At 37.3% G+C, this 25,196-nt stretch overlaps 2 protein-coding genes across 5 annotated transcripts; both read right to left on the bottom strand.

Annotated features, from left to right (window-relative positions):
• Positions 1-371: 371 nt before the first annotated feature.
• On the bottom strand, positions 372-14,463 carry cpne3 (copine III). Of its 2 annotated transcripts, XM_058387982.1 has the most exons (17): positions 14,311-14,463; positions 9,757-9,897; positions 9,464-9,643; positions 8,544-8,618; positions 8,021-8,092; positions 7,740-7,820; positions 6,909-6,998; positions 6,015-6,113; positions 5,824-5,910; positions 5,673-5,732; positions 5,439-5,572; positions 4,434-4,488; positions 4,298-4,349; positions 4,055-4,188; positions 3,196-3,432; positions 2,786-2,900; positions 2,408-2,548 (listed from the first exon to the last, which is right to left on the bottom strand). In XM_058387982.1, exons 2-16 carry the CDS (start codon positions 9,886-9,888, stop codon positions 2,790-2,792), a joined length of 1,599 nt encoding a protein of 532 aa, XP_058243965.1. In that variant the 5' UTR covers positions 9,889-9,897; positions 14,311-14,463; the 3' UTR covers positions 2,408-2,548; positions 2,786-2,789. The 2 variants fall into 2 exon arrangements, with proteins under 2 accessions (XP_058243955.1, XP_058243965.1); XM_058387972.1 differs by lacking the exon at positions 2,786-2,900 and having other exon boundaries at positions 372-2,548.
• Positions 14,464-17,559: 3,096 nt separating this feature from the next.
• On the bottom strand, positions 17,560-23,786 carry cremb (cAMP responsive element modulator b). 3 transcript variants are annotated; one of them, XM_058388015.1, is made up of 3 exons: positions 23,654-23,725; positions 20,533-20,708; positions 17,560-17,960 (listed from the first exon to the last, which is right to left on the bottom strand). In XM_058388015.1, the coding sequence occupies exons 1-3, from the start codon at positions 23,681-23,683 to the stop codon at positions 17,816-17,818; spliced, it is 351 nt and encodes a 116-aa protein (XP_058243998.1). In that variant the 5' UTR covers positions 23,684-23,725; the 3' UTR covers positions 17,560-17,815. The 3 variants fall into 3 exon arrangements, with proteins under 3 accessions (XP_058243998.1, XP_058244009.1, XP_058243991.1); XM_058388026.1 differs by having other exon boundaries at positions 17,818-18,368; positions 20,533-20,689; positions 23,653-23,786; XM_058388008.1 differs by having other exon boundaries at positions 17,818-18,368; positions 23,654-23,709.
• Between the last annotated feature and the right edge of the window lie 1,410 nt (positions 23,787-25,196).

Here is a 25,196-nt window from a genome sequence, read left to right as displayed (position 1 = left end):
CCATGATGACGAGATAATCAGCGTTATTCATTTCACAACGTCATAATGTTATGCCTGATCGGTGTACGTATAACAAAAATGCCTTAAAGGCCTGTGTTTTTCCTCTTTCTTCATTTGTCCCAAAAATAGATGTTCTTTTTTCTAAGGAAGTTTGTTTGGATAATAATTGTTAAATATATTTTAAGATCTTATGCCTGTAGCTTTTATTCCAGGTGTGATATGTGGTAATAATGGTAGACTACAATCTCTTGCCATGATTATGCTAATAAAATGCTTTTTATAACCCGACTCAAATGTATTATGAATTAACCATCATCACCATCCTTCTTTCATATAATCACAATGCATTCAACAAAACACAAAACACACTATGCATTTTAACAGTTTATGTAAAGATGACAATACATAACTATAGGTTTTTCTTTTAGGATAGTCATCTACCTGCTGATTATTTGGCTGCATAATATAGGTCACAAAATACAAGGACAATATCTTAACATAGTTGTCAACACTCCAGTTTAATCCATTTCACTCCTGTGATGGAAACAAACTTAATTTAATCTAGGACTGATTTAAGCATTAATCAAATTACTTGCAACTAGTAGCAAACAAAACAAATTACGAGAAGCAATAAAATGTGTTGATATAAGTTTTGTGCCCAGCTCAATAAGCTATGTGATTATCATTTTATCTAGCCAAACACTAAATAACAAAAGTATGTTAATCAAACAGGGACTTATTACACTAAAGTGAAAAGTTTTCCACCACAATGAGCGACACTTTGAGTACACATGGGAAAAAAAACATACGTACACACAATACAGTGAACAATCAGCCAGTCAGAATTAGAGCAATATACAATATAACAACATAACACAACGTCACACATCTATGTATAACACCTTCCATAGTGTTTCCCATTTTGAGAATTTTCATTATTACAGCTTCATTAACAATTGCTTGGACATTTCTTTATATCAAATTCCACGTTTGAAAAATATTAAATGAAAATATGTATCTGTAAATATATTTGTAAATTTAAAATAAAAATTTGAGAAAACTAGAATCAGTTCATCAATACTGTAATATAGGTTAGAGTCATTATATGGCTTATTCATTAATACTCCACAATTCTGAAAAATGCTAGTCATAAAAAGGTAATAAGGTAATACAGACAGAAATGTCAAAGCTTGTTTTTACCATAACAACCACCCAAAGACAAACTCCATCTGAAAGTTAGTAGTATATACAAACATAACTGACTGTGGGATGAGTTAAAATAAGTGTGCCTGATTAACTATTCATTTCTTTAAAAAACAGTAAAAGGAAAAATAATAAGTCAAGATGGGGAATATTTAACAGTCAAGAGCATTTTATATATATATATATAAATTCACTCATTCATTCATCTCCAATTTGCAGTAATCGCTTTACCCTGGTCTGGGGTGTGGTGGAGCTCAAGTCTTCTTTGGGGACACTGGGTGCATGGCAGAGCCACTCCAGAGTTTCTGGGATCGACCCAGAAATTCTGGAGTGGGTTGGTAACCTGTGGTGTGAAAAAGCAACACTAGCACTATGCCACTCTATACCCATTCAGGTGCTACAGACAATATCAATAAACAGTATGACTATTATGGCACTTAATTAGCATAACTGCTCACAAGCAGCGTTAATGATTAAAGTATTTTCATAAAAAGGAACTGTGTAAACTGTGACAAAAATAAACAATTTCCTCTAAATATTAAAGTAATTTTATACCAATATATAAAAATATATCCTGTTTGAAAATTACTATAGCATTATTGGAAACCTGATATATAAGGCACCAAACAGGATTCAACATAACCAAAAATAGATTTAAAAAAAACAAAAAAACAAAAAAAAAACATGCACACATTTGAACCAATGTGTGTAAATGCTATGTACACATTATAAGAGTAAACTAGATATGTTTCAACACTTGTCATGCTTTGGCTTTGCAGATGAAATCAGAAAAATAAATCAAATCAGAACAGTCTTCTGGGTTCACACAGCTGTGTCAAATTTTATATTGTACTTGAGACACTTCAATACTCTAATGTGAACACAGCCTTAGTGAAGATATTACTGCCTCTGTGTTTGGATTATTAAAGCGCAATTCAGAGCATGAGCTTATTTGATTGGGTGTCAAAACATATCTTGTTTGTACCTGACTAAATGAGACACTGCAGAATATAAACTACAATTGAGCATGCAGGTTAAACTGAGCATTTTCTTGCAATAAAAGATACATTTAAAGTGGCAAGACTTTGCACATCGGTTTACATGCTTCTGTGGAGTGAGTCAGGTAGCAAGGGTATGCTGTACAGGAATGAAGCATGGGCTAGAACCGGTGAGGTCCCTTACTGGTTGTTGCTGAAACAGCATTAGGCATTTAGCTTGTTTGCCCTTCAGAATCAGCCACAGGGGTTCTTGAATTAAGAGGGCTGAGCTTCAACATGTTGAAGAAAGTGACAACCTGATCAGGAACCTCTGCCAACACACTCTGAGCCAATGCCTCTTTAGGAGCCTGCAAACACACAGAGACAGAGAGAAAGAGAAACTGGAGTTAATGGTGTTAACAGCATGATTATGAGGTTAGTGATCATAAGGAGAGAAAGTTACAGTAAGCACCAAGAATCACTCATATTACATTTTGCATTTCTCTCATGCTGCAGTCCATGCACATCCTTTAGTGCAGAGAAAAGCAAGGTGAAGGTAAAATCAGAGAGACTGATTTTAAAGAAAAAGCCTATAATAGCCCTACATGTCTATGAAGGGGTTGGTTCATGGGGAGGATGCAGTTTTTTAAATGTGAAGTACGACACAACTTGTTGAGGCAATTCTGCTAGTACACACTGGGCAAGTGCCTCCCTGGGTGCCTGAAATGAGATGGAAAAAGAGGAAGAGGCTGGCAGTGCTTCAAACACATAATGAAGAGAGCATGCACATTATTACTAAAATGACTCCACTATCTGCTAAAATTACTATCCAATATCAAGTTTACTTCCTATGCACGATACCCTTTTGTAAATATCATTAACTATTTTCCTCTAATTGTAAAGAGATTGATTTACTTTTGTTAGCAGAACTAATGAACAAAACACCACACCAGCAGCTTGAAAGACAGCTATACATCCAGACCAACAGAGCTTTATATATGTAAGGCAAACTTACATTCTGGAACTTTCTGTAAGGAACGAACTGCACAATGTCCCTTATAGCCGGCTCTCCTGATGGAGATCTCAGACGTCCGTCATCCCCATCCAGGATTTCCATGTCAGTGAAGTCAGCCCCGCCCACACCCACAATTATGATGGACAGGGGCAAATGGGAAGCAGCTACAATGGCAGCTCGGGTCTGGTCCATGTCTGTGATCACGCCGTCGGTGATAATGAGCAGAACAAAGTATTGCTGTCTCACAGAGAAACACAGAGGAGAGAAATGAAAAACGTAGTGTAAAATATGAGTAGTTACAGTATGTTCATAGCATACACCAATCAGGCATAACATTATGAGCACTGAGAGGTGACGTGAATATCACTGATTATCTCCTTGTCATGGCATCTGTTAGTGGGTGGGATATATTAGGCAGCAAGTGAACATTTTGTCCTCAAAGTTGATGTGTTAGAAGCAGAAAAAATGGGCAGGAGTAAGAATTTGAGCGAGTTTGACAAGGGCCAAATTGTGATGGCTAGACGACTGGAGCATCGGAGCATCGGAGCATCTCCAAAACTGCTGCTCTTGTGGGGTGTAAGTTACAGGACTTAAAGGATCTGCTCCTAACATCTTGGTGCCAGATACCACAGCACACCTTCAGGGATCTAGTGGAGTCTATGCGTCAACAGGTCAGGGCTATTTTCGCAGCAAAAGGGGGCCCGACACAATATTAGGCAGGTAGTCATAATGTTATGCCTGATCAGTGTGTATTACAGAAATCATGACCTCTAACACTGCAAATAAAGTCTTCTTTCATTTAAAAAAAGAAAAGAAACTGAATATTATATATTTACTGTGTAACTGTATTAATACTCACACTGGCTGCATTCTGTTGTTTTGCCTGTTGGGCAAAATTGCTCACATGTCTGATGATGGGAGAAAAATTTGTAGGCCCATAAAGTTTGACCTGTGGCAGGCACAACCTATATGCTTCCACCATGCCCTCTACTCCTACAGAAGCAACATCAGACACACACCAAACATCACCATCTACCATTCATGCTCTGACCAATTAATCCAAATCTACATGAGATTATTGTACATTATGACTATTACATACCAGCACAGAATGGATTAGATGGGTTAAAGTTAAGTGGAAACTCATGAGACACCTGTAAAACAAATGTAGGCATAATGTGTTCATATTCCAATACCTTCAAACCTAAAGTTAGAATATGTTCATATTCAATATTTACCTGCCAGTTTGGAGGAATCTGTGCCCCAAATCCAAAAGCTGGGAACAATTTATCACTGCAAAAAAAAAAAAAAAAAAAAAAGCTGATATATTCTGAATATATTTTGGCACGCTCTGTGGCCCTTGGCTGACTTTCTGATACCATTTGTTTATGACCTCATCTTATGGCTGTGATATCTTTTGTTTAGTCCTAGAAATTCTTTCTGTTCTGTTTTGATAAACGTGTTGAACACAGACACGCTGTGATGGTTTCTTCTTCCGTAATTTAGATAATCCTTTTTGTACTAAATGCACCAAACCGCCAGTGAACACGTCACGTCTGCTTCTATTGACGTCTTTTGTTTATCAAAATATAACACTGAATATTACACCTAAATACTCGCTGTTTATCTCAGTAAATTTCGAAGACATTTGCTATTCAATCACTGTCTCTGCCTGGTTCTTTAGCGATATCTTCCCTGATATCTACAGAGGCAGCGGCAGCAGGGCGGCTCAAGCTTCTTTTCTGAGCGAATTCTGAAATTCTAACAGCTTTGTTTTCATTGTATTTCATGGTTATTTTTTGCTAAACATTTACTTTTTTTTTTTACCTAGCCTACTGGGTTTTTATATGATATCACACACACAGTAATTATACTTTACACACAGAAATCTAACAGTGTCCTGACTAATTCGATGGAGTTGTGGCCATAAAAAATGATTTGTTTATACTGATGGAAATGTCAAAGGTCGCCTGAATGAGGGTTTACTGTCAGAAAAGGTTAAACTAAACTACTGTAATGAACAACGCTTCAAAGAATTTGAACAATGTACCTACATCAATGCAACTTTATCAGATTTTTGTTAAAGATTTTTCCTATTGTGTAGTAGTGAGCTGAGACTGAAACTGCATGCTTAATACACAATTCAGAACCTTTTTTTACGCAATGGTAAAAAACAAGATTTGTAACTCGCCTGTTGAGCTAAAATGATTTGGATAGATTAGATTCCTTTCTTGCAACTTCACCTGTCATAATCCTGAATCACCAGGCCAACAGACCAGATAGCAGAAAGGTACTCATTAACCCCATTAGGACTGATGTAATGCAAAGAGTCAGGAGACCTTGGGTCACCGTTTGACCCTGTGAAGTCCACTCCAACCTGCAGCAGAGGAAGCATGAGTGGTGGTAGTCTTATGTGACGGACCATACTAAGACATACTTCAGTAAAAAGTCTATAATTATGACCAAAACAGACTTACAGTGAAATTTAACTGACAGCCGCCCATGATGTAATCCAAAAACGTGTACTCCTTCACAACCTGAGCCGTAACAAAAGGGGAAACAATTTTAAAATGAATTCGCATGATAAAATGAATTCAAAACAGCAGAAAAAGGCATGAGACACAATACCTGGCAGAGTTTCACACTCACAACACCAGAGTTCTTATAGTTCTTTTTCTTCTGCTTTTTCTTCATGTTTACACAGTCAAACTCTGCCTGTAGGACATTAAAAAAAAACCCACATGACAAACAGAAATAGAATCTAATGACATTTAATAGGTGTGAAAATAAAATGAAAGTATTCTATAAGGTGATCTCACCGGAGAAGTGCGTGTGGCCTCCTGTAGGCGTTTTAGATTGGTCTCAAATATCCCAATAAGGTCATGTGATCCATCATTATCATAGTCGTAACATTCCACCTTCGGATGCATCAGAGCAACAACATGACCATCTAAATCTCACTCTTTCACTTCACACCGACACAGCAAGCCAGACAGTAATAAACAGCATGCATCAACACCAAACCAAGAACCATAGATAGACAAATATCTATGATTCTCTCTATGATGTACACTCGTACAATGATTATGACTTGAAAATTGAGCATGATGCCGCTTAAAAAGGAAGAACAGGACAATGCTTTACAAAAGCATAAACATTAGCACCAGACAGGGTATTATTAGCTATGAAATCAGTTACGTAATGTTCTTGTTAAATGATAACATATATGTGACATGATATGATAAAATGCCATACTAAAGACAATAGACAGATTTCTAAGATCAATACCAAATAAGAGCTGGAATAATGCTGGGTCTCTAAACCAACAGATTAATTAAAGAAAGTACAACAATCATGGAAACTGCACTATTCTACTGAAAACACATTTGAGAACATTAGATTTAATGCAAACCATATGATATAATTAAACTCAACTGAACAATTACTTTATGACAGTCGTCTTTCCTTTTTGAGACTTTTGGAAATAAAAAAAGAAAGATATCAAAGTATTATTAAACAAATAAGCAGCAATCGAAGAACTCTGCATGCATTCATTCACTAATTCAAGGTTTCAAGGTTTACAATACATTTCCAAAACCCAGTATATTAATAACAGGGCTATCATGAACATGTCAGATAAAATACATTAAATGCAATTAAAATGCCTGATGCTCAATTCAGTATTGTGATTTGCTAATGGAAGGATTCACTACCTTGATGGGTTTCTCCATATCTCCTCCACAGAGAGACTGCAGTGGGATTTTAAAAGGTCTCCAACAGGGGTTAAGGTTGTTCTTCACCACCTAGGATATCAGAATGATACAAATTCTTCAGTCAGCTGAATGTTTACACAGCAAGTATCCAGATTAGGAACTGATGAAAGCAGAGGATTTCAAAAACATAGGCAAACTCCTATGTTCATCTAAAAATATACACACACAGAGCACTTTACTTAGAAACACATGAATTTTCAGCCAATTTAGTGGTCTCAGTGCAATGTAGAACCTCATGCAGATACCGGCTAGCAGCTTCAGGTTGCTGCTGTTTTACTCCTTCAGCTGCTCCCTGTTTGGGGTCGCCACAGCAGATCGTTTGGTCCGCATGTGCATCTATTCATGACCACAATTTACCCAGCACATGGCCCTTTATCTTCTAATGGCTACATTATCTTCTAATGGACGCATCCAGCATTATAATGCACCATTTCACAAAGCGAAAGTCGTCTCAGACTAGGTTCATGGACATGACCATGAGTTCAGTGCTGTTCAGTGGTCTTTCCAGTCACTACATCTGAGCTCAGTAGAACACCTTTGTGATGTAGAACGAGAGATTTGCAGCTTAACATTCCAGCAGAAATATCTGCAAGACTTGTGTGATGCAATCATGTCAACATGGACCAGAATCCCAGCAGGAATGTTTCCAACATCTTGTGAAATCCATGCAACAAAGGATTGATGATAATACCCAGTATTAGTGTAGCGTTCCTAATAAAGTGCTTGGTGAGTGTATAATGACTTCTTATCTTTCCTCATAGTGAATTATACCTCAGTTCGGTGGGCAAGCTGCCACCCGGAGTCCACTTGCCTGTAGAATTCCAGGTAGGGGTCGGACTTTCCGAAGAAATCCTGCAATCATTGTATCACAATAATCACATCACAATAAATACTTTTTATTACAAAAAAAGTATACAAGTAATTTGAGAACTATTTAAATAATTAAAGTTTTTTTTTTAACATAATGCCTTCATTCTAATAAAAAAATAAATGTAAATTTTAGTTGTTTTTTTATGTTGTTTTTTTTCCATAAAAGCTACGTTCAAGCTTACCTTTTTATCCAGCTTCCTGGCCTCGGCTTCAAAATTCACCACCCTATTATCCTTAATTTCCTCTGCAGCGATCTAGAACAAAACCAAATATTTTTAACAGAAGGAAAACTCTCTGATCTCTTTTTCTTCAAGTCCCACAACCAAAAATAGTATTCTTTACTCTGCTACTTTCTCCCCATTTTACTTATCTGCCGATTCCCTTTCACTATCTCAGATCTTAATGATTGACTGCCAGAAAGCTAGCATCTGGACCCAACATCATATTTTTTATCCCTCAAATAAAAATGAATCAAACTGTAATGTGTAGCAGTAGTATGTAGTATATATTTTGATAGTATTTATTAATATATCAAAACAAACTGCAGTGTAAACATTTATACATAATTACATTGAAAGTTACCTGAGCAGTCTAACAAGTTTAGCAAGGGCACTGAACTACAGCCAATTTTATAAATACAAAAGCTAAGCAGCATATCAGATTTCTTTCTGCTATTGTGATGTAGTATTATGGGAAAATAATCACTGTAATGGTTCCTTTTCCTGCTGGTTTTTTGTTCTTCAAGATCAGAGGTCTGGTCAGCTTCCCACTGGATACAACCTGTGTCGAAACAACAAAAAGATGAATAAACATCTGCTAAATGTGCTTCCGATACATGCAAACATTCACAGATCTGACAAAAATGATTTTTACAAAAGATCTTGAAAACATGTCATGACCAGTGACACTCCTCCCAATGATATATTGCAAGGCTAGGCAACAGATGTAGGTTACTAGCGAGGTGTTAGCACTAGCTGCATTGCCTAGCTTGGGGGCTACAAGACATCAAACACACTGCATTGCTGGAGGTTTATTTCGTGTTGATACAAATGTTTCAAATAAATTAGCTTTCTGCATTTATTGCATTTAGCAGTGTCTTTAGTTTGGTTCGAAAAAGCAAAAACTTTGACCTTTTCAGCCGTTCTCTTATCCACTATCTGTCACTAGCCTAGCAACTGAATCCGGTTTACATGCTGATGTGTTGAAGCATGACATAGTGACGTCATACAGATGTAGATACAACAATCAAGGACTTTTTTTTCCCTAACAAACATGTGTGAAACTCATTTTTAGGAACAAAGAACTATTTTTTTTAAACGGTTACCACATACTTTTAGTTCTGCTACCTGTTCTATTCTGAAACTGAATTTTTGATTCCTAACCCTAATGTAGACACATAACAGTGTACTCAGTTAGAGAATATGTTTACTGTAGTGCATGTATTATTCTATTAATGCTTCTCCTAATTCAAAATAAAAGTATTTCCACAATACACAATGTTTGACTACACAAACATGAACGGAAACGTGATGAACTGATATAACAGGACAATGTGACAGCAACTGAACCAGCACTGGACCAGACGTTCCAATGCTGATCAACAATAAACAGCAGATTTTTCTTACCTGACCCAAAGAACACTCCAACTCTCCAAGGAAGTCATCATCACTCAGATCAATGGTTTTGTTGTCTATATCATAAATACCAAATTTAAGTTTCTGTACAATTTCAAAGTGATAATCGATGAGAAACTTCTTGGCAAATTTGGGATTCAGGCAATTCTGTATTTTCTCTGTGCGGCCCACCTGCGAAGCCAACAGCATTTGTTTTGTTATAAATCGGTTAAAAATTTGCAGTTTTTTGGTTGTTTCTGGTTGTTATGCACCTTTATCTAATATGCCAGGTCTTAAATACTCACCTCAAACCAGTGATTTCCAGATGCATTCATATGCAGGATACAAAGTGGGTCAGACTTGGAGCCCACATCCATGTCCAAAAGGTTTTCACAGGAGACTGTGAGCTCCACTTTGGTCACACACTGTGTCGCCATTGAGGGAAGCTTTAAAAACAGCATACAGTAATTCATAGTTTTGTTGAAAATGTTTACTTTCAGTGTTTTACCTGTTCATGTTTTGTCTTCCGTGTTTTTAATTTGAAATATAATATTATAATAAATAGCACACGACATACAGCACATACGCACAAAAAATGTTAGATGGTAATATGTAACTAAGCTATGCGTGATAAACAGAGTACCTTCTACAATTTCACATCATGTCTGTTACTGCATTACTTCATTACTATGTGTTTTCAATTCCCTAAGTTGACCACCTAAGAGTTTTCGGTGTAGTAATTCTGTAACTTTTGAACAGCAGGATTGCACAACACTACAACAGTTCATTTCCTTTCTTACTGCAGCAGTCAGACCTTAAATACTAAGGTTTACAGTTCACGCACTTGCACTTACATGGCGGTCCTCTCCTTAATGATTAAGTGACGTTCCAATGACTTGAGAACGCAGATCATTCAAATTTAGGATCCGCTTTTTTTATTAATATACACTATATTGCCAAAAGTATTCGCTCACCCATCCAAATAATCAGAATCAGGTGTTCACATCACTTCCATGGCCACAGGTGTATAAAATCAAGCACCTAGGCATGCAGACTGTTTTTACAAACATTTGTGAAAGAATGGGTCGCTCTCAGGAGCTCAGTGAATTCCAGCATGGAACTGTGATAGGATGCCACCTGTGCAACAAATCCAGTCGTGAAATTTCCTCGCTCCTAAATATTCCACAGTCAACTGTCAGCTGTATTATAAGAACGTGGAAGTGTTTGGGAACGACAGCAACTCAGCCACGAAGTGGTAGGCCACGTAAACTGACGGAGCGGGGTCAGCGGATGCTGAGGTGCATAGTGCAAAGAGGTCGCCAACTTTCTGCAGAGTCAATCGCTACAGACCTCCAAACTTCATGTGGCCTTCAGATTAGCTCAAGAACAGTGCGCAGAGAGCTTCATGGAATGGGTTTCCATGGCCGAGCAGCTGCATCCAAGCCATACATCACCAAGTGCAATGCAAAGCGTCGGATGCAGTGGTGTAAAGCACGCTGCCACTGGACTCTAGAGCAGTGGAGACGCGTTCTCTGGAGTGACGAATCGCACTTCTCCATCTGGCAATCTGATGGACGAGTCTGGGTTTGGCGGTTGCCAGGAGAACGGTACTTGTCTGACTGCATTGTGCCAAGTGTAAAGTTTGGTGGAGGGGGGATTATGGTGTGGGGTTGTTTTTCAGGAGCTGGGCTTGGCCCCTTAGTTCCAGTGAAAGGAACTCTGAATGCTTCAGCATACCAAGACATTTTGGACAATTCCATGCTCCCAACTTTGTGGGAACAGTTTGGAGCTGGCCCCTTCCTCTTCCAACATGACTGTGCACCAGTGCACAAAGCAAGGTCCATAAAGACATGGATGACAGAGTCTGGTGTGGATGAACTTGACTGGCCTGCACAGAGTCCTGACCTCAACCCGATAGAACACCTTTGGGATGAATTAGAGTGGAGACTGAGAGCCAGGCCTTCTCGTCCAACATCAGTGTGTGACCTCACAAATGCGCTTCTGGAAGAATGGTCAAAAATTCCCATAAACATACTCCTAAACCTTGTGGACAGCCTTCCCAGAAGAGTTGAAGCTGTTATAGCTGCAAAGGGTGGATCGATGTCATATTGAACCCTATGGATTAGGAATGGGATGTCACTTAAATTCATATGCGAGTCACGGCAGGTGAGCGAATACTTTTGGCAATACATAAGTGTACATAACAAACCTGTCTGACAGCCTGCCAATCATCTGTTGATGATAAGCTTAAGATGAATCTAACACTGACATTTCCCAGTGTAAATATAGTTGCAAGCAACAATGATCCAGCCCAAGCAACGGCACCATCACCACCCAGGCACACCAGACACAGTGAGCACAGCGGGTACATGCATTTAAAGGGGAAATACCAAAAGGTATATATATATATATATATATATATATATATATATATATATATATATATATATATATATATATATATATATATATATATATATGAAAACTGATATAGAGAATATATATGTGATATGTGAGAGAGAGAGAGAGAGAGAGAGAGAGAGAGAGTCACCCAGAAAAATGTGTACACCTTTCAGGAAAAGAAAAATTTGTATAAATATTTTATTACAAAATTTTTTGCTATATGTTATAGATTGATATATATATATATATATTAGATATATATGATATTATGATAATAATATGATAATATTATACTAATATAATATACATCATACTATTTTTCTTTTCCTGAAGTTTATACACATTTTCTGGTTGACTCTGATTATATATAAATTGTGAACATAAAGCCATATTAAAAATAAAAATAAAGGGGAAAGAGCTTCTAGTGTCTTGCTATTATTCTGACTGATTTTGAACCAAATCAGGTGAAAGTAAGGGACAAAACATTAGATTTCTAAAAGTGACACACTTCCTGCTGCCAGTTGGTGGCGCTATGACTGAGACTCACAGTAGTCATGTCCGTGTGAACAGCTTTCTTCTCTTAACATAAAGTTGAGGTTTGATGTACATCACTCAATATACACCGAAGTTATTAGCCACTTCCTGTTTCCTTTTATTCGCCATAAGTTTAAGGGCTCCTCATGGCTGAACCATTTGAGATATCAAAAATCCCTTCACAATTTTAGATTACTCAATGTCTTCAGATCATATTGGACTCTATTTGGTCAAAATAATATAAATCCCTGATTTTCATGAGTTTTTGAGCGTGTTAAGAGCCACAAAAGTGCTCGGATGATTGAAAAAAATAAAAATAAAAAAATAATAAATAATAATCCTTAGAAGAACAAGAGGGCCCTTCGCACTGCTAATGCTTGGGCCCTAAATAGGCTGTCTGGAGAAATACCTTAAAATATACCTTACCTCTAAACCAGTGTTTCTCAACCTTTTATGAGGTTTAAAAGAATAAAAAAAACCCCACGGCACACCACCAACCAAAGAATTTTTACAAACTGACACACTGTACCTTAACACAGTATATATAATGAAAATTTGAATCTCTCAATATATTCTCCCAGTGTGAAGCCTGGACTCTCTCATTCACCATTGTGGGTTTTTTTTGTTTTTTTTTTTAAAGCATACTGTTTCTCAGTATGTTCATGCGGTCATTGATGTGCTACCTACTGACGTGGAGGAGTATTTCGATTATTCTGACAGTCACTACATTGCATGCACAGGCGTTCAGTGATGGCCAAAATAATTTTTTGGACCAATTAAGTGTAATTGGATAGGCACAGAGTGGTTCAGTGGGTTGCGTTACTGGGCTCATTTTAGTGACTGTATGGCATTTCACATGTTGGTTATTTGGCTTTGATTATCTAAACTGACCCTGGGTATAAATGAATGTGTCTATGGTCCTATCCTTGGTGTATCCCTACTTCATGGGTGTATCCCTACTTCATGGGTATATCCCTAATTCATGGGCGTATCCCTACGTCATGGGTGTATCCCTACGTCATGGGCGTAGCCCTAATTCATGGGTGTATCCCTAATTCAAGGGTGTATCCCTACGTCATGGGTGTATCCATTCTTCAAGGGCCTATCCCCACTTCATGGACGTATTCCCAGGATAGGTTCTGGTTCCAGTGCAACCTTGACCAGGATCAATGAATGAATTCATTCATTCACTCACTCATGTATCGATCAATTAAAAAAACAAAAAGCAAATTCCGCGTTAATTTATGTTATATGTTGATTTAGTGTACACGTGTTCAGCCTTTGATTAAATGAATAATATTAAATGTACTGTACTCTTGTCCTTGGCCCACCGTGTGTGTGTGTGTGTGTGTGTGTGTGTGTGTGTGTGTTTACTCCCATCTAAACGCTACCGACCAAAATTACTTTCACTCTCGTGAATGTATCGATGTAAAAGTAAGCACATAGCAACGACGACTACTTTATTATCACCATTTTCCTCGTGTTTATGTCCGTCATGTTTCCTCCTAACTAAATCAGGTCTGAATTGATCTTCCTGCACTGTTAACATGGGGGATTTCATACAGCTTGGTGATTTGCTTTGAACTCAGTGTTGTACACAGCGACTGCTGCCAGACTACTGCTATTAAACACGCTAAACATTCTATACATTATCGGCTTCTGAGATCTCATACAAGTCTAAATAACTGAATAATTTATCTTAAATTATTGCTGAATCGTTCATCATCAGCTGAACTGACTTCGCTAACGTTACCTTGGCCTCGACAAAACGTCTTAATGTAAATGATTAAGCTGGTTAACGTTCATATTTGTATTTAGACCATTTTTTTGTCCTTTTCGTCTTTTCGTATTCAGAGTTTTAACCGAGGACTAGCTGACTGCTGGATGAATACACTATAACAACAGCTAGAAGGCAAACTTACCAATTAATTGTATTTTCTTTACCAGAAGAAAAGATTTTCGGCAGCTGTTCCAGCTCCACTCCCTTTCGACTGCAAACTCCCTTATTGACAGCACTCCGTGCGCATGCGTAGATCGCCTGCATTGGTTACGTTTGTTTGTCGCAGTGCACAGAAGGGTAAATAATTTGCGTTCCGCCAGGAGTAACTTTCAACACTAAGTGAAAGAAAATAGTCCGTGATCGCGGAGTTTTCTTATAAGAACACGTTTGTTCCACTTATACCACATCGATGTGTGGTAATAGTTTAAAGTTAATATAATAGATGTAGTGGAAGCTAGTTCCACTTACAGCAGCTGTAACGGTATAGGAACTCTTACATCCTTCATTTTCTCTGGATTACTCATAATAAGTGTGAATGAAGAAGCTCCTGTGATGGAAAACTTAAGTCAGTGTTAAGTTAAATTACAGAAAGTTTCACCATATCAACTATTATTCAACAGTTACAACAACTGTATTGTATTTATTTTATTTTATTTTGTATTTACACTGATCTTTTTAACTACTCTGCAAGCCTTAAATTGTCCCCTGGGGACAAATAAAGTTTTTGAATTGAATTGAACTGAATTGAATTAAATTGAATATTATATGTCTGTCTTTGTTAGTATCTCTTACTGTGGAAACGTATTTCTATAAACCAACCATTTACGTATCACCCAGCTATTTTCAGAGCCATGCTATTAACCAAATAGTACAATAAAAACCTCTGTCCTTTAGTTAGTAAGGTTATACAAATACAAAAATCATTGACCCTTTTATCAGGTATGCTATATTTTGGTGCACTGTTTAGGTGTCCATCATGGGAAAGTGGCCACCATAGGAGCACAACTCAGCAGATATTATTTGGGGGGGGTCATTAATATTATCTCACGTTATTTTGGTGCATTTGTTGTAGTGCTGTGAGATAACTACTGTATAAAGGGCTTAAGAATGATTAACATAAATTGTGCATGAAAAAGAGCTTAAGTCCACTATATTGCCAAAAGTTTTGGGACATCTGCCTTTACATACACATGAAATTTAATGACATCCCATTCTTAATCCGTAAGGTTTAATATGGAGTGTCACACCCTTTGCAGCTATAACAGCTTCAGCTCTTCTGGGAAGGCTTTCCACAACATTTAGGAGTGTGTTTATGGCAATTTTTGATCATTCCTCTAGAAGCGCATTTGAGAGATCAGGCACTGATGTTGGACGCAAAGGCCTGGCACGCAGACTTATTGCACAGTTGGCAACCAATCACGGTAACACGCTTGAATTCACTGAGGTCCTGAGAGCGAGCCATTCTATGTTTGTAGAAGCAGTCTGCATGTCTAGGTGCTTGATTTTATACGCCTGTGGCCATGGAAGTGATTGGAACACCTGAATTGAATGATTTGGAGGGGTGTCCCAAAACTTTTGGCAATATAGTGTATGCATGCTGTACACAAGCATGTAGGACCAACATGGAAGTAATAAAATGGCCAGTAAAAATATGATTTATAATGTCCTTACCTGCAACTGTACATGATGCATTCACACCAGAACAACACACACTAACATGATACTACTATGTTAGTACCACAGCTGTCCACCACCCAAATTTTCTAGATATTCTGTAATGGTCCCTTTAGAGAAGAAGGGAATAAAGCAAAGCTAATAACAGACAGCCAACAGTCTGTAATTTTCCACAGACCAACTGCCTCCATATAGTTCGTGTACCTAATAAAATGAATCAAGAATTACAGTGTCAATTGTACATATATTACATTTGAAATACAATGAACTCAAAACATTACGCTGAAATATTAGTTGCACAGGAGCTCTTGGTTGCACAATTCCACTTGACTATAAACAGTTGTAGAAAGGACATTATGTACATTCACATTATTTATTGTCCAGTGTCACCCAGATGAGGATGGGTTTCCTTCTGAGCCTGGTGCGTCTCTAGGTTTCATCTTCATATCACCTCAGGGAGTCTTTCCTTGCCACCATCGCCTCAGTCTTGCTCATTAGTGATAAATGTAATGGATAAATATTAATTTAATTTTACACTTTATAATTCTGTTTCTATATTTCAGTAAAAGTTGCCCATTGTTGACCATGCCCATTGTTAAACGCACTATACAAATAAAGTGATTTGAATTTGTTGTACATTAGCACTTGTTTACACATGTGCATTTTGTCCATATGTCTGCATGGGTTTTCTCTGGGTTCTTCAGTTTCTGTGAAACATGCTGGTAATTTCCCCAGATGTGAATGTGCATGTAAGGTGCCCTGCTTTGGATGGCATCATATTCAAATTATGTGTCAAAATGGCAGGTCTTTTGCAGTGTTTTCATTGGTTAGAACCTACCAAATGAGGTCTAAGGAAGGAAACTGGTAGACCTGTGAGTCATGGGTGCCATTATAATGGGTTGTTATAGTGGGTGAAGGCCTGTCTGGTTTGATCCCACAGATGAGCTACTGTAGTACAAATTGCAGAAAAAGTTCACACACAATGAACTACAGATACATGCTGTGTATGAAGCTGTATAGTCACAGATCAGTCTGAGTGCCCATGCTGACCCCTGTCTACCACTGAAAGTGCCAACAATGGGGATGTGAGCATCAGCAAGATAATGTGCCATGCCACACTGCAAAAAATTGTTCAGGAATGGTCTGAGGAACATGAATTCAAGGTGTTGATTTTAAATTTCTCAATCTTAATTCGAATGAACATATGTGGGATGTGCTGGACAAACAAGTCTGATCCATGGAGGCCCCACCTTACAACTTACAGGACTTCAAGGATCTGCTGTCAGATACCACAGTACACATTCAGAGGTCTTATGGAGTCCATGCCATGAGGGATCAGAGCCGTATTTTTGGCTGTATAAAGGGGACCTTCACAATATTAGGCAGGTGGTTTTAATGTTATGGCTGATCTGTGTATTATATGGTTCAACTGCACAGCTAATAAATCCTCACCAAAACACACACACACACACATACACACACACACACACACACACACACACACAGTGTAATGTTACATGTTACAACATGTGGAAAAAGAGTATCAGAAATTAAGTGTCAAAAATATATTTATTCAGGATTAAAACTCACTACATAGATAAAGATCCAAAATTAATTGAATATTTAGTTCAGTTTTCACGTTCAATTCAAATACATCTATATGTAAGATAGATATAATCATATATATATATATATATATATATATATATATATATATATATATATATACACAACAGTTTTTTTAATATATAGTCTATCCTTTTATATTGTAGGTATTTCTAACTGAAACATTGATAAAACAATAGAAAACAAATTTCTTTAAAAAAACCCAGGATAGTATGGTGTTTTGTGCTGGTATATTTCTTTTGTCCAAAAAAAAGCTATAAAAACAAACTGAAGGAGAAGATTGAACATGCAGAACAACTGAAAAAAAAGAAGCAGAGGCAAAGCAATGAGGCAGTAACTGTTAAGACCTAACTTGACTGCTGTGCACAGATTCCCTTCAGATACTTTAGGTCTTCCATGAGCTTCTTGTTCTGCATCTGCAGCATGGAGACCTGGGCCTCTAAGCAGTTTACATACTCCCTTTTTCTACGGCGACACACTTTAGCTGCCTGCCTGAAAAAGCACAAGTGACAAAGGCAAAATACCACATTCACTGGTTCAGTGCAGCAAATCAGCTCTGTTAGACAACCACATGACGCACACACATACAATCTTCACAGTCATCAAGATATAAAACTACATAAACAATGCATCTGTGGCCTGTTTTCTGCATTTGCGAGCAGTGACTAAACAGAGTGAAAAGTGCTTTTGCTTAGGTGCATTCAGTAATCCGTAAAGAGCGCGATCTCTAATGTGTGATCTCCAACAGTTTTTTCTTATTCGTTTTTGCGACAGTACAAGTCTTTTAAGGCCTTGAGTTCTTCGATGAGTGTCTTGTTTTGATTTTCGAGCACGGCAACGCGGTTCTCGAGACATTTGACATACTCTTTCTTCTTCCGGCGGCATTCCCGTGCAGCTTCCCTGGAAGCGATAACAAAGACCCTCCATTGAGCATGATCACATCCAACTAGACTTCAAAAGCTACTCCAATCAACGCAAAAAAATAAAGTTAATTAATTAGTTACTTAAAAAATAATAATTTTTTAGCAGTTCAGTCAAGCCACGTGCTCCACATGCAAATGGAAGGAAAAGGTCATAATCTGAATGAATGAATGAAAGAATGAATGAATAAAGGAAGGAAGGAAGGAAGGAAGGAAGGAAGGAAGGGATAATATACAAAATCTGAGAATAAAATCTGCAGCCTGCCATCAGAGACAACTGGGGCATAATTGGTTGTGATCAATAACATATTTTATTCTAACATATGTGTACTATATTTTATCGATATGTTCCCACCATTTCAATACCATGTTAAATATGTTTATGTTCTGTCTTACTCTGAAGAGTGTATTATTTGAAAATACAGTACATTAGGACTGATTTCTTAAAGGGGGCGTTCACTGTTTTTCAAATTTATATTTTTGATCAACTAAAAGCCATTTCTAGACACCTCAGGCAGTTTTTATACAATTTTTAAAACTAATTAAAGTGTCCACTAGATATTTACTCAAATGTGAAAAAAAAGTTTTACAAGTTACATGTCAAATGCAAAATTCAAAGTTCTTTTCTTACAGATCATGAGTATACTTTGGGGCAAAATTTCCCCCAAACCCACACAGTGCATAATTTCTTATGATAATTTTACCATAAATTGCATTAAAACTACATATAAAATCATTCTTTATTGTTATTCTTTATTAGATGTTTTATATTTCAATTATCTCTTTATCAAAGTGTCTAAAGCTATAAGGATAAGAATAGAGCCCCCTGCAGCTTTTTTAAGGACTCAACAACAGTGTATGTCCCCTGGTCACTGTAATAGGATCAGCCATTGATGTGGCAGCAGCCCAATGTTTAAAGTCATACAGATACAGATCAAGCCCTGCTGGTATTATTCAAATCAAACATCAAAATATGTGATTTCAGTAAATTTGACAGATGCTGGTTTGAGGCAATTGACTATTCCTTTTTGGCACTATTCTCATTTTGCAAAAAGACTGTTGTTTCTGAAAATCTCAGGAGATCAGCACATTTCTGAAAAACTTAAACCAGCCAGTCAGGCACCAAAAACCAAAAGTCTCTGAGATCATGTTTTTCCCTCATTCTGATATGTTAGATAAACATTAATTGAAGCTCTTGATATGTCTCTGAAAGATTATATACATGCACAGCTACCACATGTTTGGCTGTTTGGAAAAATGCACAAATTAAAGTGGTCTAAAAACACCAAACACATCTGTATAATTTATAAAACACTACTTTTCCAGTTTTTATGCCACTGTACATAAAATAAACGGATACTTTTAACATACATCATGAATTCCTTTTTTTTTTTTTTTAATGGAAAGAAGAAATTAACCAGCCTATACCTTACTACTGCGGCCAGAAATTACAAGCATTGAATTACACTAAGAGAAATAGAACACAGGCTATAGTCAAAGAAGGGAAAGATAGTATGTGGAAAGCATGTGTTGAACAACTATTGCTACACATTAGTTCAGTTTTACAGCAAGCTGCAGCGACAAACCGAATGGAGAACATTTATTTTCAATCAGAGTGGGCAACTTCCAGCGACATGAGCGACTGCAGCCGTTGGCAAATAGATGTGGGCATGTCCAGCAACAAGTTGGGGAAAGTTTACCTTCATGCAAATATGGAGCCACTTGCTGCAGTGAAGTCAGTAGAGCGCACACGCATATATTCACTGGTGAATTTCATACACAAACGCTTTCCTTCCAGAATGATTCATTTTAGCAGCAGAAATCTGATTTGGAAAGCTATTTGTACCAGCCACTGTTAAAAGTTCTTTCTATGGCAACCACTAGTAAGAACGCCTACTGATGATTTCACAGTACAGCGATTGGTGATGTGCGGCGATAAGAATCGCTGTATGTGTGAAAGTAGCATAAAGCAGCTGAGCTGATGGAAATGGAAATATCAAGCTTAGGGTGAGTTGATGAGAGCGGTTATATGCTGAAAAGTTATTAGAATGGTAGCAAAGTGTTTGTGTGGTGGAGTAACGTTGAACTGCAAAACGCAAATACAGAAACCTAGTATGTAGTGTAGGTATGAATTAGTGTGTTACCTGTTCTTCAACAGGCGGAGCTCCCTCTTGCGTGAGGCCTCTTCAGCAAGTTGTTGAGAGCTGTGCAGAGGGCTTGGTGAGCTCGCCATCGCTACACCCTGCGGCAGGCTGGTGGTGGGAGCACAGATCTGATATGCTGACACGTCTCCTGTAGCAGCTAGCATAACCCACACGCCCACACACACAAACAAACAAAAGTGATGTCAAGAGTATTTCCAGGCTTTGTGCATTTTTAAATTAATTTATACCTAATAATATAAAACCTAATGTGCCAAAGAAACAATAAGGCAGTTTATTTGAGCCCCGCCTTTCTTAATATACAGCGACACATTCTGTTATAGTGACGAATCGAGACAACTCTTGGAAAAAAAAAACATGATTGTTTATTGCATTATTTACAGCAGTGATTTCCAGCCATGGTCCTGTTGTACCCCTGTCCTGTCCTGCTCTACCACACCCATGTCAGTTCAGGAAGGGCATGTTAATTAAGTGATTAGTTTGATCAGCTGTGTTTGAGCAGCGATAACAACAAAATAAACTAAACAGGGGAGTCCCTGACCATGTTAAGGAACTGTTTAAGAGATAATAATCCAAAGCAAACATTTATCAGTTAATAGACAAAGCATGAAAAGTTTTTGAATCTGGTTAACACAACTATTCTGCAAAGATGCCCACATAGTAGACTGACGTTCCTGAAAGGATTTTGGGCTCGTGTTTAATACTTCACTCAAACTAAACAATATCAAATACATGTTGGCATCAAATAATAGCTAGTTCTATTATACTTTTTCTTTTTAAGTAGTTTTTCAGTACTTCAGTGCCTGTTAATGGATATTCTGGCCAAAATAAAAAATATATATGTATAAAACAATCAATGAATCTGTTGTAAATATGTTTTTGTATAACAGGCGGCTCTGGCTATAACATAAACATTAATATTAATGCACTTCTAACATGTTATTGTTTCTATAGTAACATCTCATACACAGAACTTGTGCTCCAAATAATCTTAGACTAATAACAAGTTTTAAAAGGGGTTGTTGTTTAAGAATGTTATTCTTAAAATGACTTCTGTGGTGTTTGAGGTTGGAGTGTTGGGTTTTTTGTTAGGAGATTTATTTAACATTTATGGAAAGAATCTTGGTTGTAAGCAGGCTCGGTCTCACTCACAATTTCCATTTTCTTGGTAAAATAACAGGCTGTATTTGTGTGTGTGTGTGTGTGTGTGTGTGTGTGTGTGAGAGAGAGAGAGAGAGAGAGAGAGAAAGGGTACAGGAGGGGGTGATCATAGCAAAAGCAAAAAAGAAAAAGAGAACTTGTCTCTCAAATGTTCCAATAAATGTTCTAACAATAAATCTAACAATAAACCCCTAAAATGTACGGTGCATCATTCATTAATAAATTACACATTGTAATCACTGGCAGATTGCTGTGGTTTAAGTGAATTAACACACATCAGATTGTCCTGTAATATGAAAATAACACCCAGACCAGAATTATTCCTCCAAACTGCCTGGAAATCTTCTGTTGGTTTGGAAATATGTCCGGTTCGATAGTACTAACTAAAATTCTGGCTTGAAATTAAAAATCCTGCTCTGTTTTTTTCCAGGACATTACAGTGTTGTCACAATACCAGTAAGTTTTGTTTTCGTCCATGAGAATGACATGCCTCACTCAGAGGTCCAGAGAGGTTGATCAATACAGATTTCCAATAGTTGATTATCCCTGTTATGTTTAAAAACAGGAAAACGACATCAAATCATGAATTCTGCTAAAACTCAGGCAGTAAGTGATGCAATCAGAGGCAAGAGAATCTTACATACTGTGAGAAATACAAATACAATTTTAGTTTTATGTCATTTTAGTTTTTATCGGCAAAACCCAAAACCTCCGGAGTAACTCCACCTCCTACTTTCACGTGTTGAATTATGTGGTAGAAAAGACACACACACACACACCTAACCAGGACGAGGACACACTGGGCTCAGACTTGTTGCCAAGCAGTGGCAAGTCACTGTTCAGCATAAAAAAGCAAAAATATTAACAAAAATACGAACTTCCTGTTTTTAACTATTGCTACTCCCGAGACTGTCTTTTAGTATCAGATATGCAATCCACAGAAACAGCACTAATGTTCAGAGTGGAAAACAATATACACAACATTTCTTTTACCTTCTCTTGCTTTTTTCTTACAGAGCTATTTCCCTGAGGCTCTTTTTCTGTTCTTTTCTCTGCGGACATCTCTGTTTCTCATGTCTCTCAGAGGCAGCAACGTTTTTTGTTTTTTTTTTACCTAACAGATGATAAATTTTGTAATGTCTTGCTCTCGCAAAAGGAACTGTCGGTAATCACAGCATGACTCGGGACTGACGTCAATGTACATCTTATTTGCTGTTCAGCATTTACATTTCCCTGCTGGCGTCCAGTTCCAGGAAGCATGATGACGTCAGTGAGTGGGTTGAACATTGCAGGGAGGAGGGGTGAGAGACACAGAGGGACAAGAGAGAGAGAGAAAGAGAGAGTATGTGTGTGTGTGTGTGTGTGTGAGAGAGAGAGAGAGAGAGAGAAAGAGAGAGTATGTGTGTGTGTGTGTGTGTGTGTGTGTGAGAGAGAGAGAAAGAGAGAGTGTGTGTGTGTGTGTGTGTGTGTGTGTGAGAGAGAGAGAGAGAGAGAGAGAGAGAAAGAGAGAGAGAGAGATAAAGAAACGGTGCAAGAGGGAGTAGCAAAAGTGATATAAAAAAGTACCGACAAGAAAGCACTTGCTGTTATTTAACTGATTGCAGAGATTTTAGTACACAGACTTTGTCTTGTATTTCTAATATATGCCAATTTAATGTCTTAAAACAAGCTGAAACTGGTTCCCCTTTCTCACAGTTCTCGTAACAAACCTGGACATGTTTAAGTGTGACACAAGTCTTGTAACTTACTATTTATCATTACAGTACCCTCATTCAAACAGCAGGAGTTCATTCAGCTCAAAACTAAAAGTAGCCTGAAACATTATGCTGTTTGCTGTAACATCATGTGAACTACATCATGTGTGCTACACCACTGTGAACTCTGTATAATATTTACGCACTCTAGTACCATTCAGAACATGAAAAATGAATAAAAACATACCTGATTCTGTCTCCTCTCTAATTATAGCCATGTGTTTCTCTGTCTGCCTTCAGCACACACTGACTAGCTATGTGTGCAATTACAATTAAAGCTATTGACATCACTATGACATCACCAGCCTCCTGATGTCAGTAGCTCAGTGGCTGTCGGAGCAATCCCCGCCTCCCTTCATCTCTTCCTGCTTCCTCGAGCCAAAAGCATTTGTGGTGTTATTCTTAGCTTCAAAGCCGTATTGTAACACGCAGCATCAAGAGTTTCTGTTGCCAAATACTTACTTGTAGAGAATTTTACAACAGATTGTTTTTCCCTTTTTCTTTATTTAATACAAGGTGAGTGTATACAAGGGGAATGTGTTTGTCTTTGCCAAGTAGATTTACAACATGACACCACACCACTACACCAGATACACCACCATGTAAATTCTTTTCTTTCAAGATATCCTCATTTAATCATTTGAAATAATATTTCATTTTAAATAGATTTAAATTAATAAATTTTAAAATACAACTACCCATGACCATTTATTTTAGGTTAATTGATAGATAACACATTTAATGCTGTCAGTGGAGATTTTACATATTGTAAAATAATAATTTGATCCATAATCCTGTGACATTACTCTTACTTAACTGAAGCAGTGAATAAAGCAGAACTTTACCTTTGAATACCATTCTGTTGCCAGGGGCATACTTTTGAGCCACATTTCTAGACAGCACAGGGCAGTTGACAAAGGCAGGACCAGGCTGTGCGGGATCTGAAGTGGATATGTTGAAACCCTCCTCGGAGTTGTCCATGTGGATACCAACATTGAGCTTGAAGGAGTCTAGTGGCAAAGATATAAATTCTAAATCTTTACTATCACATATTTTTTAAGGGAGAACTAACAGGTGAGAATTATCCCGATACAAATTATTACTTTAACTCATCTAGAAATCATATTTGTATTTGATTTTTCGAAAAGTCTTATGAATCTGGCTTGTCTTACTGTAGTCAGTAGGTGCTTGTACACTAGATGGAGCAGCTTGCTCATTTGTGAACATTTCTGAAACCCCCATGTTCATAGCTGCCAGGGAACCCATGTAATTATAATATTGCCTTGAAAACACACACACACACACACATACACACAAAAAAACTTTTTTCTAACACATTTCTAACAGTAAAACTTCCTATAAGCATAATAAAAATAACAAACTATTTGTTACCTGTAGGAGTCACCTGAACCAGTGATATCCTTTCTATATTTCTCATCTTTAGAGTCCACCGATGCTTGCTAAAGAGACATTCAATGCCTTGTGATTTTTGAAATCCAGTGTTATAGTGGAATCACAATATACACAACATATCACCTGCTAATGTATCTACAAATTTTACATCATATGAATACACAGAAATGTTTATCCCTAGGAACTGTATGCTCAGGTTGATTCCTAAGTACATACATGTATATATATATATATATATATATATATATATATATATATATATATATATATATATATATATATATATATGTATATATAGTAATATTCCCTAATCCTCTA

This window comes from Hemibagrus wyckioides, linkage group LG01, assembly GCF_019097595.1.
Source record: "Hemibagrus wyckioides isolate EC202008001 linkage group LG01, SWU_Hwy_1.0, whole genome shotgun sequence".
Lineage (NCBI taxonomy): Eukaryota > Metazoa > Chordata > Actinopteri > Siluriformes > Bagridae > Hemibagrus > Hemibagrus wyckioides.
Note: the sequence above shows the minus strand (reverse complement) of the source record. Positions and strands in the feature narration are given on the sequence as shown.